Source organism: Aulonocara stuartgranti (assembly GCF_965226115.1).
Source record: "Aulonocara stuartgranti genome assembly, chromosome: 18".
NCBI classification, from domain to species: Eukaryota; Metazoa; Chordata; class Actinopteri; order Cichliformes; family Cichlidae; genus Aulonocara; species Aulonocara stuartgranti.
In genome coordinates, this window is record NC_138954.1 from 9373669 (window position 1) to 9391763 (window position 18095).

Consider the following 18095-nt stretch of genomic DNA (forward strand, 5'->3'; position numbering starts at 1 on the left):
CACCTCCGAAGTGGTCCGAGCGAGCCCCAGGTTCCAGGCCCCAATAAGCGGCCGCCAAGGAGTGAGCCGGTGTGTACCTGGACGCCCACCCCCAGACACAAAGAACCACCAACGCACCGACACCTGAGGGAGTCCGCCACCGGCAGGGGAAGTGGTGGTGGGTGGAGATAGGCCTCCAAACCTTGGAGCATATTTTTCCTATTGGTGACTCAGCTGGATCAGGGAGAGTGACTGAGGTAGATATTGAGCTGTCAGTGTTTTTATATAACATTAAAGTCCCTGAGGGTATGGCACCAAGCACCATTGAGAATTCCTGAACACTGATTGGAAAATTATATAGTGCAATAAAGTCGTTGTAAGTAAGTAGTTGTCCCTCTTTATTAACCAGCTGAGCCACCAATAGGATCCCATTTTGGACCCAAGTTTCCAGGAAAAGTGATTTATTTTTATATAAAATATCTCTGTTGTTCCAGATGAGGTATTTGTGAGGTGAGAAGTTGTGTTTATAAATGAGGGTCCACGCTAAGAGGACCTGCTTATGGAAGGATGAAAGCTTTACAGGGAGTTTCTCAACATTGTAATTACAATTTAAAATTAAATTAAAGCCACCAAAATGAGAGAAAATATAATATGGTATAAAGTTCCAGATAGAGGTAGGTTTTTTAAGAAAATGTTTAGCCCAATTAATTTTGAAAGTGTTATTTAAAGTAGAAAAGTCTGAGACGTTAAGCCCACCTGATTCGTACTTATTCATCACAACAGTTTTTCTAATATAATGCGTACGGTTTTTCCATATAAAATTAAAGAGCATACGGTCAATATCTTTACTAATTTTCTTATCCAGATGTAGGGAGAGGGCAGCATATGTTAATCGGGATATCCCTTCAGCTTTAGTAATTAACACTCTACCTTTCAAAGACAAGTCCCTTTGCAGCCACTGGTTGAACTTTTTTAGGGTTTTCTGTATAATTGGAGTGAAGTTTGAAGAGCATCTTGATTTTTGGTCTTTGGACATTAACAGTCCCAAGTATGTGACTTCTTGTTTAACAGAGATATTACAGATAGTATTTACAGGGCAGTCTTTAATTGCTAGTAACTCACACTTTTTTAGATTTACGCATAAACCAAAGGCCTCAGAGAAATCCCTAATCACAGTAAGAGCTGGAGGGATTTGGTTTGCATTCTTCAAGAAGAGTGTGGTGTCATCGGCTAACTGGCTGATGACGAGCTCCAGGGTAAACCTCCGCCTACCCCAGTCCTGCTTTACAGGTGAAAATAGAGCAACAGGACCGCTGAGTCTTTGACTTTATTTATTTTCTGCTGTTTTACTTGCATCTATTTGAAAGAGTGAGTGTAAACACAAAAAATATTTTATTTTATGTGCTGGAATGTGTAGAAAATAGGTTTCAATGTTAAACTAATTTATTCAAGTCAGAATGTTGCATATAATTAAATTTTTGCTTCATGCATAAAGTTAAAAGATTAAAACTGATAAAACAAGTTAAAAAAAAAGAAACTTTTCCATTTGATTACATTTTATATGATGGATTATGTAGAAAAAGTACACAGCAAATCCATCATGTCCAAATTAACACTGTCGGATTTGATTTCAACACTATTAAAGTGTCTATATGGGTCCACACCAGAGAGTGTTAATTTAACTCTTTTTGGAGAGTTGGTACGTTAACTCTGATTTAGTGTTAAACACCAAATCTGTCTGGAGTTGATAATTTAACACTTGGTGTTAAGAGTTTATATATTAACTCTCAAAGAGTATTTTAGTTGAACTACGTAAGAGTTATCTTCTAATTCATTCTAAAAAGCGGGAATTTTACTGTTCTGAACTTCTAGAAATTTCTTTTGGAAATAAACATTTACTAAAAAGATGCAATGGTTTTTGAAAAACATTTATTCTGAACTGTGCACCACAATTTCAAAACATTTTCTGAAAGATGTAACAGTATACATGTTCTCACTTTCATTAGAATTTTGTTTATCAAAAGGTCTGACATGGTAAATGCAAATAACAGCATTCTCATCACTTATTTCTTCAATACAATATGCATGTCCTTCATTCATCCCTTTGTGGAACTTCAACGCACTTCTGCTCTCCCCCATATTCCATCTTCACAAGCATATCCTGTGCGGAGATCGAATAAAAATTAGTTGACACTAATTAATGGCACAAATAATCCAGTAAACAATTGCAGCACAGAAAAAAAAAAGGAATCCTCTTTGAGCCATTACTTGTGTAAAGTATTTTCCCAAAAGACAAGGACGCAGGCAACAGGTAATACTGAACTAAATGTAAAACCTCAACCTTTTTCATTTTTACCTAAACCGTGTGCACAAAACTCTGGAGGGATCTAAATGCTAACGTAGAATCCAGTCAGGACGTCAGCTACTGCTGTTTGCTCGTTTTTTGTTTTTTTTTATGGGCGATCGTTTTCAGGCTTCAAGTAGCACCATTATACCAACATTTCACATTCTAGACATTGTTTTAGGTGTATTTGACCAAAAGTTTGACTGAAAATTCACATGCAAGCTTTTTTTCAAGGCTGTGGTATTTGCCCGCAAACAATACCTTTCAGCTAGCTAAAACAGAATATTATGCTATCAGCGAGCAACATGGCTAATGCCTTTCACACAGCTTTGTCTCAACTCCAAAGAGCCACAGAAGTAAAAGCTCATAATAATAATTGAAACAATGTTTGAAAGAATGACTTACCAAGCATGGCAAACAACTCAAATATGTAGAGCAAAATGTTCCGAAACGGCTTCACTTCAGCTTCGATTGGAGCCGTGCTGGGGGCGGAGTCTGTGAATTTACTCTGTTGGTGTCATAGCCCCTGTAGGAGTTCAGAGTTAAGAGGTCAGGAGTTAATGTTTCCATTTTAACACCTCCAGATTTGACAGAGAAACACTCATTTTTAACACTCGATTTTAACTACTATCATTTTACACCTCAGAGTTACATTAAAAGAATGTGACTCTGCTTAGAGTAAAATTAACTCTACTTTTGCAAGGAGACTATTAACACCAAAAAATTTAACACTTTTGAATTTGCTGTGTAGAATTGGGCTGAAAGACCTATCACTTTATCACCTCTTCAGGTTGTAAATCGTGTTTTTAAAAAGTAACTAAGTAACTAGCGTGTCCTGGGTCTGCCCCGGGGCCTCCTCCCGGCAGACCCAGGACACGCTGGAGAGATTATATCTCTCGGCTGGCCTGGGAACACCTTGGTATTCCCCCGGATAAGCTGGAGGAGGTGGCTGGGGAGAGGGAGGTCTGGGCCTCTTTGCCTAGGCTGCTGCCCCCGCGACCCGGCCTCGGATAAAGCGGATGAAGATGGATGGATGGATGGACTAAGTAACTAAGTAATTAATTACTTTTGAAAATAAGTAATCAGTAAAGTAACGGGATTGCTTTTTTTGGGAAGTAATCAGTAATTAGTTACTGATTACTTTTTTCAAGTAACTTGACCAACACTGCTGGCCAGTGTCAGAAAGCTTGGTCTCTGTCACAGTCATGGGTCTTGCAACAGGACAATGACCCAAAACACACAGAAACACCCAAGAATGGCTAAGAGGCGCCCTTCAAACCGGAAACAATTGGAGCCGTTTGGTCATGAGGAGTGGGCCAAAATACCCGCTGAGAGGTGCAGAAGTCTCGTTGACAGTTACAGGAATCATTTGATTTCACTGATTGCCTCAAAAGGTTGTGCAACAAAATATTGAGTTATGGGTACCATCATTTTTGTCCAGCCCTTTTCCATGCATTTATTTTTTTAAATAATTCTTTTGAAGCATGGTTGAATGTCTGACTTTCATCGGTTAACATTTATAGAATTTTTATTTATTATTACTTTTGTGAGATTAAAGTCATTTCTGTGAACATTATGAGTTTTTTTTTTCATTGACTGAAGGGTACCAACAATTTTGTCCACATCTGTAAATGTAAGTGGTCTCAGTAGAAAAGATGCTATAAAGAAACCATTCTTAAGGTAAGGGAAACTGAGAGAAACTAAGGATCTTGAACTTGGAAGACATGACAAGAGCTAACGCAGAGAATGTGACAACAAACCGGAGAAAACTGAAGACTTAAATACACAGACAGGAAAACGAGAGAATGGGGAACAGGTGGGATAAATGTGACATAACGAGACAAAGGGGAGGCAAAACTAAATACAGTGAACACAGGACAAGGACTATCAAAATAAAACAGGAAGCACGACAAATAATGAGATGTGGACGCAGACACACAAGCTTAACACTGGGAACAGGGAGAGAGACAAAGATGGGGGCTTGACTGATCTGGAAAGACAGAGAGGGAACATGGAACACGGAAACACAAGAAATGTGAAACACAGGGACAGAAACCTAAAAACTAAAAACTATAACATAAGCACAAAACAATTAAGAGAAGTAAAATCACGAATGACACTAAATCAAAGAATATTAACCAAACTCAAAAACACATAAACACTGTGTTACCAGACCCACAACTATGATACTTCATCTAAAGTCATGTCACATGGATGTTACCAGGGTGTAAATTGTAAATGATGAATCCACTTACATCAGGACAATGCTCAAAATATCTAGTATATAGCAATGTGAAAAAGTACACTCTTATTGCCTAAGAATTAAGAGGTTAAGTAGTAGCCAAGTGATGCTAATCAGTTTTTGGAAAACTAAATTCAGTGTCACTAAACACACTCAGGCCTGATTAATGGCAGAACTGGTGATTCACTTAAAGAGAACCTGTCTGCCAAACTGAAGTAGGCTAAGATCTCAAAAGGCAACAAACCATGCCACGATCTAAAAAAAACCCCCAAAAAAAACACACCTGAGAAACAAAGTCACTTGCATCTATTATTTTGTAAAGGGTTACAAACATTTTTTAATACTTTGGGATTAGGTGAACCACAGTGAGAGCCATTATACACACATGGAGAAAAGCTGAAGTTTCCCAAGAATGACCAGCCAGCCGACATTACTCCAAGAGCGCACCAAGAGTAATGTCACAAAAGAACCCAGAACAGCATTAAAGAACTCCAAGCTTCACCTGTCTCAGTGAAGGTCAGAGTTCATGATTTGACAAAACAAAGAGACTGTGGAATAAATAGCATCCATGGGAGAGTTCAAGGAGAAAACCACTGCTGATCAAAAAGAATACAAAGGCTTCTCTGACATCTGTGAAAAAACAAATGAAATTGAGAAGTGTACACACACACACACACACACACACACACACACACACACACACACACACACACACACACACCTATGCACTTATAATTAGTGTTACATGCATCTGGTTTCATGTGGTTCATGTGACATATGCTTTCAGGTGCATTTACAGGCATCCAATCGTAAGTGGGAAGCATGTGATCAGTGACCTTTAGAAGATATGGGTTATCATACAGGTGCCAATGTGTATGGACAAAGGGGACAGACACTATATACTGTAGTTAAAAGCGTCTTGATGTTCTTCCTTATTGCATGTAATAGGAATCCATGTACATATGTGAAGGTCTGTCAAACTGACTTGGTGTTCATCTCTTTATTGTTTCAACCGCTACAAAGAAAACACATCATTACTGCAGTCAGTCTGACTAGACAAACAAAAAAATACAGAAAAAATTGCTTTTGTTTTCTCCGTCGCTGCCACAACTGTACACAAGCCCATACAGACTATACACTTATGGCTACTGTTTTTTACAACCACGTGACATTTGTGAAGTTTGAAAAAATGGCCATTGGTAATTTAATACCAAAGTCTATTTATCTGTATGATTAGCTGTGTTGCACAGTGTGATAAAGGGGATGTTAACTAATCTGCCTATAAATGGTTTAAATGCAGTTTAAATGCATTCAAATAGATTAGCATCTCATTTAAGACTTACATGTACTGTGTTAGTTCATGTATTCTCCTCCTCTTTGAGACTTGTGCCATTTTTACCTGGCTATAAATAGTTTCACATTTTCAAGACTGTAGAATATTTTTAAAGTTAAAGAGCACTGCACTGGTTTTATTATACACAAATCCAAAGCAGTTAGAGTACAATTAAACAAAAACAAAACCAACAACAAACAAACAACCTTTATTTGTCACATGCACAATCATACAAGATGCAGTGAAATGCTTGTGCGGACACATTTACTGATGCAACAACCATTATATATGATAAAAAGAAACATATACACGTGTAATGTACTGTTATTAATGTAATAACATTACAAACTAAATATTGCAGATATTTCACAATATTCTGCAGGCACATACACTCATTGGCTCTCAGCTGAGTCTACCCACTTTGTTGGTATGTCTGTAAACTCTGTGTATTTCATTTTCTCAAAAATAAGACTTTGAAAGAATAAAAATTGGGTTAACTAGCTCTGTTAATTCAAATTAAGATAAAAATTGAGCTATCTTTAAGTTAGACCACAATATCATTCAGCAACCAGCCTCTCGTGTGTAAAGTGAGCTACATGTGAGTGAACAGATCCATATGCTTTCTGATTAATATGTTTCTCTCTTGGTCAGAGTAACATGAACATCCACATTTTGCACACATGGTACATCAGTGACCTCTGTTGATCATTATAAATACAGTTATTGGTTTTCTTCAGGTTTGGGTGTTTGTTGTTGGACTGTAGAATTGGGCTTTGCAGCTCTGTCCACCTGAGCATACACCGTCTCTGGCTGGGGGATGTTTTCAGTCTTAGTGGATTTTTGTCCAGTATGAAACTCCACCAAAGCATAAGTAGATGTTGGAGAATTACATGATTCATGTCCTGCGGGAGTCTGATTTTGAGTCTGGCCTGGAATGATGTCCTGGAAATAAACCAAAAGTGCTTTGTTAGGAAAATGTCATAGTCATGATTACTTTATCTTACATGTGTTATACAATAATAAGCCAGGAAGTCTGAATGCAAGAAAATATCACAAACGGTGATGTCTAAATGTGACAAGAACAAGCATAAGGTTGGATCTGCATCAGCAAACTAGATGGAACAGTTGGTGTAGAAAGGAGATGGGGTTGATTTTAGAAAGTAGTTTGTGAAACAGTTTTGTTCATGTGTAGTTGCAGACTTTAGTCCAGTTAAAAATTTAAAGGATTTTGTACAGAAACAAATCTGTTTTCAATAATTTAATTACTCACAATTAAACCATTTGTTCCTACAGTTTGACTAGCAAAGTGGGAGAGGTTCTTCTTCTGCTTTTTCTTTTTGGTTTGTTTTTCCAAAAAAAGTTTCCGCTTACCTCAGGAACCGCATATATAGTATTTTCCTGGTTCCCTCCTTTACTTTTACCTGTAAGTCAGTCATAGAAAATATAGATTGACTTGCTTGAAATTTAAGTTCTTGCAGGGTAAATTTTATTTCCTTATTAAAGTGTTACATTTACATCTTCTACTAGGTGATTTCTTTAGTACATAAAAAACGATCTCACTGTAGCCAAACAGAAGTGATATATTGGACTAATACAATAATATTTATTCCCGATTTTCTATCTTAACGCATGCTAGTTAAACAGAATTTTTTGATAAAAACCCTGTTCTGTCAGTAGACTGTAAACAGATCAGTCTGCTTTAAAAAAAAAGTGAGAGAGAAAAATAAACTCATCCCTCTTTGCAGTCAAAGTTAATTTGATATTTTTATAGCTTTCATTAAGTGTGAAAAAACATGGAAAAGGAACCTGTCATAGTCCCACACACACACACACACACACACACACACACAGACAAGAACAGCAGCCATACTATTGTAATGACAAAACTGTACCCCCACATAGTCACAGAATATACACTACATATCAATTTAACACTGACATTTATCATCTTTTATAATATTTGAGTAGTTTGAGGTATATTTATGATATATTTATAGACAAATTGCATCTTTACATAGATAATGCAAATTTCAATTGTCTTTAATGGGTGGTGGACATCAAGGTTGCCTTTGAATTGTTGTAACCATCATTATACGACCTCCTAAAGCTAACAAAACAATGTTTACTGTTCCAATGTTTTCCAAGTCTATACTTTAACATGTACACTGGTACAGCTAGGGACAAAATTAATTCAAGAATTTCCTTCTGAACACTTCCCCGTCTTTGTTTTATAATTTTAATGGCTTTGTTGTTATTTATTTTTATTTAATATTGTTATTCATTTTTTATTTACAGCTTAAATCTCCCATTCCACAGTGAATCAACACAGTTACAAACACACTCACACAGAACATACACAAAATAGATCTTTACTGCTGTACTAAAGTATATCTTCATCTGGGCTCCTGCCATTACCTAATCATATGAGAAATGTGTATTTGTATAAACTGTGTGCTTAAATGCAAAATATAATTTTTGTGTACTTTACATATTACCTAATATTACCTACATATTACACTAAAAACAAATATTGGAACTTACATTTCATTATTACACAAAGGGTAATGAAGAGAATCAAGAAGACAACAGAAGTCGAAGCTGCAATTATGGTGGCTCCACTGGGAGCTGTAATGAAATTAATTATATCACAGAAATTTTGGTTAAATACTTGGATTTATTTGCAAAGAAGAAGAAAAAAGTATTATAGCAGTAAATCTTTTACTGATCACTACAATATTACATTTCACATCCCTGGTTGTGGCAGTTTGCTGAAACAAGTTCTTTAAGAAGGCAATACAGATTTTTTGACAACCATTCAGTCGGTGTTTAGATCACACCTACATTCAATCATCAGTTGAGTTAACCCCATAAACTACATGTTTTTTGGAGAAGTAGTTCGACATGGGGACAACATGCAAACATCACACAGCAAGGTCTTTAGAATGTGGTTATTTTAGTTTTTCATTCATTATGACCGTTATTCTCACCTGTCTCTGTTTCACAGTAAGATTTGAGCACCTTCATGGTTTGATTCCAGCTCACTTGGTTGCTGTGATTACAGAAAATGGTGTCTTGCTGCAGGTAAACACTTAGAGAGGAAAAATTTTTTGTGGCCTTTTCTCCTGCATGAGAGCAGTTTTTACCATCACATCTAAAACTACTGCTGATGTTAAAGTCCACTGTGCTGCAGGTCACAGTCAGGTTACAGGAGTCTGAGCTTTTGGACACTGACTCTACTGTCAGTTTGGCAGCAGTCACTGGATCTGGGGAACAAGAGGTGTGAAAGTATTAAAAACAGGCCTATGACGTGTCAACATTTCAAAGTAATAATGAAAATAGAAACCTACCTTGAACTATGACCTTGTATTCAGCTACGCTTTGCTCTTGTTCGCTGACCACAACTGCTTTATAATCTCCACTGTCACTGTGTTGAACATTCTTTAATTTCAAAGAGTAATTTGGTCCAAACAGCTCAGCCCTTCCTGCATATTTGTTATACACGACTGGATCATTATTAAAACCACATTTAGCTATATTGGTCCTGGAATTAAATCTCCAGAACAAATCTGTCTGTTTGTCAAGTTTAAAAGGTTTCTCTGTATCCAAGCGCAAGTCCTTTCCATGCAGCACAAACACATGTTGGAGACCTAAAAGAAAACAATTAAAATTTTAATTAAGACTTTAACAACACTAATGTCAGAATTGTGTGCATGAAGCTACATATTGAAAAATTTAATATAATGACAACAAGATCACAAAAAATTTATGTGGTATAGTATTTCATTCTCCTGTCCAGAAAACAAAAAACATGTCAGTGTTGACTGTGAGGCAGGCAGAGTCAGACCCAAATGCAGGATTTGAAAACAAGGGAGGTAAACTAAAAGGCAGTTTTATTGCTGAACTTAAACATAATACAGAATAATGCAGACTGAAAAACAAGGAAAACATAAGTGTTTTGATGCATGTCAATCATCCAGGTAAGGAAATCCCAAAAAGTTGATTCTATTCATTTGGATGCAGCGTTTTTACTGGAAAAAACATTTCATCACTGATCCAAGACTGAAGAAGTAAGTAAGTAAAATTTATTTATATAGCACATTTCACAGATAAAAATCACAAAGTGCTTTACAATAAGATCAGTCATACAAGTTAAAATTAATTAAAAGCCCGTTTGTATAAAAATGTCTTCAGCTGCTTTTTAAAGGAGTCAGTAGAGTCTAGACAGCGTAAAGACAACGGCAGAGAGTTCCACAGCCTAGGTGCCAGTGCCTGAAAAGCTCGATCCCCACGTGTTTTAAACCTAGTACGTGGGACCACCAGTAGCCTCTGACTTGAAGACCTAAGTGCTCGGGATGAAGCATGAGCATTTTGTCACTTGGATGAGTGACAAAATGCTTCTCTTACTAAAACCTTTATATCCAGATGAACAGAATTAAACTTTTGGGTAAATCTATGAGTCTTCATGGAGAACAGACTGCAAGGAAGGACACAACAAAGGACAAGAGGAGACAGAGACAATACATAACAAGGGAAAACACGACAGGTGGGAAGATAACTGAAACAAATAATTAGACACCGGAAGAAGAACAGAAGACATGAGCCAATTGGTCACCAAAGTAAATAAGGAAATGACTAACACTGACCTGGAAACCTGAACTTGACACAGACAGAAGCCAAAGCATGAAAAGAAGTCTGTTCCAGAAAGGAAGACTGGGACAGACTGAAGACAGAAGGGAATTAATATCGTCTAACAAGGAACCAAGAACTCGAATCAAAGCTAGCAAACAGAAGGATCAAGAAACAATATCGCAAACGTTATACAAGGCTCAAACATAGATCACGCTTTAAAAACCAGAAGAGTATTACCCTGGCAGTACCCTGACAGAACATCGAAATAGTGAGAATACAACAGCAATGCCCCTAAATCAAATGCAGCTTTTTATTATTTATTTGTTTGATTATTTTTATTATTGTTTAGTTACATCCAACTGCTTGCTGTCTACGATCTCCAGAAAATGGTGTGGGCTTCACACGGCAGATAAACCTGGTTGTTTGGAGTTACAGGTTACATCCCATGGTATGAATGAATATATCAAACCACATGAAACATATCTATGCAGGGTTGAGACCAGGAAGTAGAGAGGCAGTCTTACATATCTCTCAGCTGCTTACGTCCTCATTAAATGCCCACCAAGACCCCATCCCTACAGACACTGTGTTCTCACAGGCCACAGAATATGAACCAGAAAACAAAATACCCTCAAAATTCATAAATAAAAAATATTCAAAATGATTTCCAATACACCAAAGAGGAAAACTGTTATGTATTAGTTAGTGAATATTTGGTCAAAGTTCATGGTGGTGAGTGATTTTAATAATCAAGTCTTAGTAACTGCCAAAATCCTCAAACACATCTGGAAAACAGAATTTCACTCTAGTTTATACATCAACCAAATACGGAGCCCTGCAAGGGACATGGGAGAAAAAAACATAAAGTTTTGCGAGATCTCGCAAATGTTTTGGCCGCATTCTGGGATAGGTTGGGTTACGAAGGATAAATCGTCATGTCCAAATTCATGGGCCGGCCTTCGCGGTCTACGTGGGCCGGGTCCTCAGAAGGTCAGGCCGGAAGTAAACGGCTGTGAGATTGGACGGTCTAGCCTTCAGATTTGCGTCACCGCTGTGTCGGTGGAGTTTATTAAACTCGACCGTCTGCTCCTTGCTATCTAAAATATAACAGGACACTGGTGTAAATTCTTGACCAATGTTCCCTCTAATGTTTCATGTGTCTGAGCGAACACACAAACTTCTTCTAATTACTTCTTTTAATTAACTGCTTTAGCCCACTTACAATGAAAATTTAAAAAAAAAAAAAGCTTGTGTAGTATGTTAACACTATTGGAAGTAAAAATAACTTAAAGTCCAATTTTGAAAACACAACTTTCTATTTTAGTTTTTTTTTATAAAGCTCTGACTAGTATTATGAGTATGAGTCTGTGGTCTGGGAGAGTCCTGTAACTCTCTGTCTGCAAAATACAGTAAATAATGACCAATGTTGGAAAATTAATTATATAGTTACTTCTTCAAAAAGGTTACTGAGTTTTGCAAACAACAAAGTTTTTTGCAGCTGTTTACCTAAAAATGCAGCCAAGGTGTTTTTTTGATTTTTTTTAAATAAACATTTCAAACTATTTACAGAACAATCAGCTGTTCTGCATCAAATTTGATGCCACACAAATTATTTGCGCCACTCCAAAAAATAATTTCTGTCGACTATGCGATAAAGGAGAACATCACAGCCTGATACCTGCAGGCCTGACAACAGGAGATGTATCACTCCTGTAACACCTGTAACATTCAGCAGTCGCCTCATTGTTCTGACACACACAACAAAACTATTGACTACACTACACACTAACTACACAAGATTTGCGCTAAACGTCGCAAATCTGTCACATCTCAAAACACTCCTAAAACTACCCCCCCCCCCCCCCCCTTCCTAAACAACTGTTGCCATATCATTTTTTGACATGGTACATTTTCCGACCAATAGGAAAGGGTGGGGTTTTTTTGGTTTTGGCTTTTCTCACAGCGAGAGCGCTTTCGAGCGTTTTCCTTATAAAACGCCGTTTTTGCTGTTTCTTCCCGCAGTAAATATAAACAACGATAGTATTCAGGAAGAAAACCAAACATTACATATATTTTTATCATAACTCTGGTTTTACGTGCCCTTTAAAAACTGGTATAAAGTCCACAACATGTACAACCACATCTCCAATGGTTGTACATGTTGTCATTAACGTGGCTTCACTCCACATCAGCCACGCCGCTTTGCTAGCTAAAACTCCGGTGTCGGCACATGAGGACGCTGTCATAGCCTGTTAACCACGTTGATTAGCTGCGTATATACGAATGTGAATCGCATCATTGGCTGGACTATGGGAAAGGTGGCATCGCTCTAATCCCATACAGGAGCAGCCAGTCACTTAATGACTAACACTGCAAAACTGAATTGTTAAAGTTTTAATTTTAATTTCAATTCAGGTTAGTTTTTTTTTTTTCGTGCGCAACGCAGATTTTCTGTGCGCAGAGACCGTGCCAGCAGTGCGCAATTGCGCACGCGCGCAGCTTAGAGGGAACCGCATCAAGGATTCTCCTTCATACAATTTAGAAGGAATAACCTAAAAAGGAAGTGGCTTTCCAGCAATGTGGAAGACTGTTGTCTGAAAAAAATAATAAAGTAATCATTAATATTCAGGTGGAAAAATAAGAAATAGTCACACATTTCTTTTCAACACTGTACCTTGCTGGCAAAGACTGCGAGCTCTGTTAAGCCTTGTGCTACTTATTATAAAAAATAATTAATCACAGCCTTCCCATATTTATTAACTTCGGATATATTTCTAGACTGCTTCTCTCTCATTGATCTCCCTCAGCTATAACCTCAGTAATTGCTGTTTGTTGGACCTGTTCACATAAGTCTTGCCATTAATTATTGCTTTAGTTTGGGTTTTTTTTGTTTTGCTCTGTTGTTGTTGTTGTGTTTTTTTGGGGGGGATATGATAAATTGATTATATTCTATTTTTTATTTATCACAGGCGTTTAAGATGGCTGCAAATAAACTCATAAAAGTCCCATTCTCAAAGCCTTGGCTACTTATGGATAAGTGTCATCTTCCTTTAAGAAAATACATAAATAACAAGTTGTTGTAAAAGAGCTATGTGAGCATTTGCAGAGATTCATTATAACACAAAATGGCACTAATGAATGATTCTTTGGCCTCTGTGCTTGTCCTGTTAGACCTCACTGCAGCATGTGATACGGCCAATCCCAACATCTTACCAGAGCAGGGCTCTAGAGTGCAACCAATTTTGTCACAAATGGGACCTAAATTCTCAATGGTGCGAATAAAAACAAAATCATAGGTCGCACTGGTGCGACCAGCCATTCCAGTTTTAAAAAAAAAAAAGTTTCTGCAACTCTCAAAGTCTCTGTTTGGCCAACAGCAGACAACTTGACCATTTCGTGGCCTAAACCAATTATGAAGGTGCTGCTTAGATTAGCTGAATGAGCCGCTGAAGCGTCGCAGCACCGAATCCGTGCTGCACTGTTCGATCAATTTGTGTGTCACACGTGTCTCTGCACAGATGCGCAGAAAGAGGAAATGACGTAGGCAATTGCCACAACAATCCAAAAGCACGCGACAACAGCTGCACATTCCACCAATGTTCCAATGTTCTACCAAAAAAATCCTAGGTCGCACCACTCTGAAAGTCTCTGTGTGGTCAACAACAGACACACATCATGCCCATATCGTGGCCTAAATTAATCATAGATAGCCAAGGGCGGAACTTCTCAGATGCCCATGACCCATGATAAGATGTTCAGTTCGAAGGCTTTGAAGCATTTTTAATTCTGACTTTCTTTTTATTTTATATATCTTGAGATTTAAATTTAAATTTCAGCTCAATGAAGCACTTAAAGCACAAGAGTTTTTTAGTACCGTATTTTTTGACAATAAGGCGCACTTGAAATCATTAAATTTTCTCAAAAGTACGCCTTATGTATCAATTCTGGTTGTGCTTACTGATCACAAAGTGATTTTATATGGTACACGATGCTCAATAATCTGTCAAAATGTTTTAGTACGACTTTGGTAAGCTGCGAAGCCGCACCGCTTGACGGATTGTCGGAGCAACATGGCTACCGCAGTCAGGAGCCTCTCAGAGCCGTGCTTCAACATAATATTACCGTATTGTGTGTGCATAAGGACCCCAAAATGGCAGCTGTTAAGAGACATGCTTACGAAGCGGATTTCAAACTCTATCAGTCACGCAGTAGAACATGGGAATAGAAGAGCTGTGAGAGAATTCAACATTAATGAATCAATGGTACGGAAGTGGAGGAAGCAAGAAGAATGAGTTGAGTAAAGTTTTGTTTCGCTTAATGCGTCTTATAATCCAGTGCGCCTTGTGGTCCGAAAAATACGGTAACTTATCTGTCCTGTAGAACTGTGCTCCAAATAAAGAACTTTGTGTTGACAAGATTGTTAGTTAATCATTCACAAATCAATATTGTCTATATAGACAGCAATTTTGTTTTAAAGTGAACATGTAAAACTGCGGTGTTAAGAGATGTAGTTGAATAATTTGGGTGCACCTAACTTCTGTGCTGGCGCACCTAAGAGAAAAAGTTAGGTGCACCAGTGCAACTGTGGCAAAAAGTTAGTCTAGAGACCTGTACTACAGATATCAAAATATAGCAATAGAATACCTACTGCACTGGGTTCATATTTATTTTATATATGAAACACTGGATTTATTTTTATTGTTATGAAGATGATACCCATTTATTGTTAATCGGTGAAAGCAGATCATATCCCTAGCCCTATATGAATGGGGTTACTGTGGTCTCCAGTAACCCAGTATTGCACTCATTAAAAAAAAAAACGTAGGACTGCCTTATTTCATCTATGCAATATTGCTAAAATAAGAAACTTCTTGGGTCATTTCAAATAGTCCATTTTGCTTAAGAAGGTCCCTAAATGACTCAAGTGACCTATCTGAGTATCTGTGTGGTGGACATATTAAGAATTGTTTGCTCTGTTCAGTTCCAAAGGAAAAGAAGCTTCAGTGCTTCCTTTATTAATTTATTACTTTAGCAAAGGATGCACTGTGATCATCAATTATGAAATAAGAGGAGAAAATGCAGTCCCATAATTGATAATGTCAGACCAGCTGAGCATTCATGAAAACAAATGATTGGACGGTGGCGCAAAGTAGCACAGATTATTCAAACATTAACTGTAACTCCATATTCAAATTCCTTCCATAACGTGCTAAATGATATAAAAATTTTAAAAACAATATGTTAAATTAATGCTGCTGTAATAAAAGCTGCTTGTTGTCAAGTTGTTGTCTTGCATTAACAAGATTGATGTAAGATTTCTAAAATAAGATTAAGATATTTATTAACTGATCAAAGTGTGTTTAAGGCTCAGTATAATACAGTTTGTATCCTCATAAATGCATTTTTGCCTCAGATTAGCTGAGATAAGAGATACATCAAGAGAAGATTGAGACAGTGAGGTAAATTACTGTGATGCTAAAGTCACAGGGTGATACTAACTTTGAGCCATAATTTAAGGAGAAATAAAATCCAGCCTGTACACGTCAGTAATAACCAGCATTCTGGCATTAGCAGCAAAAATTACTGAATAAAACTCCAGCAGACCCGATAAAGATACGGAAGAGAAAGCGCTCTCTCTGTCTCTCTCAGTGAGGTAATTCAGATCAAGATAGAATCGTTATGTTTTTAATAGAGAATTAAACCCTTCTCATACAAACTGCTGGGCACTGAGACTCTGGTCGAGCTCAAGATTTGTTATGAGGGGAGCAGCATTATTACAAACTAAGCCACCAAATAAACCTTACAGGCTGACCTGTGCAAAGTGTAGAAGAGGACCAAAAAATTTTTAGCGTCAGCTCATGAGTCTGCTGTTTGTTAATGAAGAAATTTATACTGTGCCTGTCTGACTGGTTATGAATTGGTGCTATAAAAATTAAAAGAACATCTTATGACAGTCATGCCAGCAAACGTACAGCTGGTTCCACTCAAATGTGTAACAATTCTGAATATTTTTTCAAACAGGGCAAAGGAAATACCGAAATGTGCAGAAGAAAAAAAAATGTTTCCAACTCGTTGGGTTTTTGCTGTGCAGCAGAAGAAATTCATTTGACACAGAGACAAATATAATATACATATAATATGCACAACATACAGCCAGACATACAGATACTGATATGAAACAGAAAAGATTATTTTATTTTTCATTTTTTCATAAAGTTTATATTTGTAGTATTTCCAGTATGATTCATTTGTGTTTCTACGTCATATTTTAAGTACATACTACATTTGAACGACTGTATTATTTCAAAGCAATGTTGATAATATTGAGTAGATTATCCTAGTAAGGCAGTATTGATATGTTATTGTTCCCCCCATGCCCCAACAACAAATGTGAGCAGATATTCACACTACTAAATCAACATCTCAGTAGAAACTAAATTTACTGTATCATTTTGAATTTTATTAGCATCATGACTAAAATAAAGGCATTACTGAAAACAGCATTTTTGTTATTTGATTTGTATTGTGTAAAGTTCTTTAAAAATAACAACACAGTAGCTGTGAAAAAAGAACAAGTTCTTACCTTGTACTTCTATTATGTAGAACAAAAGTAGCGTAAACAAGACTACACCACGAGTCATGATTCTCTCAAATGATCAATGAGGAAGCAGCATAACGTTTTGACAAACCAGACTTCCTGTCAGCTTTTCTTTCCTTTTTTGGGTTGGTTTAATGTTTATTTGTTTTTAGTTTTTATTAAAAAAGTTTCAGTGAGAAATAAATAGTTTAAAGAGGCTTTTCCATTATAATTGTTAACAAGATGAGCAATGAAAGGGTTATTTTCAGTGTTGTAAGCAATACAAATGTATATTTGGCACGTGTCAGTGCTTGAAATGACATCAAAGAGAGACAAAGACATCCAACTAGACACCCACCCCCTTTATGACTGAACCAAAGAAAAATGATCATGTCAAGCTGCGTTTGGTAGATGTGTTACAAATCTGTAAACATGCTGATAAATTTATGTTAGGGTTTCAGTAGGATGCAGCTGAGGTTAACAGACTATCAGTAAGACCTAAACCTCAATTGCAGTTTCATTTGAAGTCTTCCAGTCTAAACAGATGGTTCCACATGAGCATAGCTGACTAAGACCTATACACAATCATTTTAATTATGTATATCAGAGGCAAGAAACGCTGTTTAGTAGTATGTGGATTAATAAACTGACTAAAATAAGAGCATATCTGTCACAGCTAATCATATAACTGGAAGACTCACAACAGGCTCAGAGATAAAAATGTTTACAAAAGGCAGGAAAGTACAAAATGAGATGAGAATTCCCTGACAAGCAGCGGAAAGTCCACATGGTGCGAGATGTTTCCTAGAAGAGTGAGAGTCTTCCAGAGATAGTTTCCAGGGTGGTACAAGTTCAAGTGGGTCAAGTGGTGTACAAGAGGAGGATGAAGAAAACCAAAGATAAGATTAAGTCACTAAGCTGGTCTTTAAAGACACTTTACACTCATAATGTGAAGGAAGTATTACAAAACATGTATTTTTCATCCTATTCA

At 37.0% G+C, this 18095-nt stretch overlaps 1 protein-coding gene across 1 annotated transcript; it reads right to left on the reverse strand.

Annotated features, from left to right (window-relative positions):
* Nucleotides 1–5550: 5550 nt before the first annotated feature.
* LOC309693374 (uncharacterized protein) lies at nucleotides 5551–17180 on the reverse strand. Its single transcript, XM_082512499.1, has 6 exons — nucleotides 17111–17180; nucleotides 9246–9545; nucleotides 8886–9161; nucleotides 8440–8523; nucleotides 7270–7319; nucleotides 5551–6840 (listed from the first exon to the last, which is right to left on the reverse strand). The coding sequence occupies exons 1-6, from the start codon at nucleotides 17166–17168 to the stop codon at nucleotides 6619–6621; spliced, it is 990 nt and encodes a 329-aa protein (XP_082368625.1). The 5' UTR covers nucleotides 17169–17180; the 3' UTR covers nucleotides 5551–6618.
* Nucleotides 17181–18095: the final 915 nt, after the last annotated feature.